Below are 619 nucleotides of genomic sequence, written 5' to 3'. Positions count from 1 at the left end.
GCACTTCAGGGGAAAGATGAGGAAAGTGGGGGCATAGATTGGGGAATGGGTAAGGCCAATATTTCTGTTCTGTTTCTGAATATCCTTTTTGATATGTTGTAACATAGAATGATTATTGGTTAATGTCTTCATATAACTACTGCTTTGCTTTTATGGAATTCCTTTTCTTTTTCATTTAAACCCTTTTACTTTGTTAGTCTTGGTCATATAATCATGCCAACATAATTTTCAGAAGCTAAATTAAAATCAGTGCTCAGATAAATATAAAAATTAAATGACAATGATTTTTCCCAGGTGATGATGCAGAGGAAGCAGAAGATGGAGAAAATGATGTGAATCCCTTTGCTTCCCTCAATGAGGAACTCTACTTGGATGATCCTAAGAAGACCCTCAGAGGCTGGTATGAACGGGAAGGGTATGACCTTCCAGAATACGAAACAGATGACATCAGCCCTGGATATTACAGATGTAAACTAGAGTGAGTGAAATGCATCTTTTCTAATCCATGGTTGTGCACTGACATCCTAAGGTTTTTGAACTGCATGTCTTCACTGGTGTGTAACAATGTCTGAAGTTTAGTGAGAATGAGTCAAAGTCTTTGATTGATTAGGTTGTTGCT

General features: G+C 37.2%; 1 protein-coding gene across 1 annotated transcript in view; it reads left to right on the top strand.

Annotated features, from left to right (window-relative positions):
- LOC119593714 (kanadaptin-like) overlaps window positions 1-619 on the top strand; it is a gene marked incomplete in the record, with an annotated part of 16,358 nt that overhangs the window by 8,842 nt on the left and 6,897 nt on the right. Inside the window, 2 exon segments of the mRNA XM_037942683.1 lie at window positions 1-49; window positions 295-478. Of these exon segments, the coding sequence (XP_037798611.1) occupies window positions 1-49; window positions 295-478 (233 nt within the window).

Source organism: Penaeus monodon, chromosome 32 (assembly GCF_015228065.2).
Source record: "Penaeus monodon isolate SGIC_2016 chromosome 32, NSTDA_Pmon_1, whole genome shotgun sequence".
NCBI classification, from domain to species: Eukaryota; Metazoa; Arthropoda; class Malacostraca; order Decapoda; family Penaeidae; genus Penaeus; species Penaeus monodon.
The sequence above is the reverse complement of the archived record's forward strand: the minus strand, read 5'-3'. Positions and strand labels throughout refer to the sequence as shown.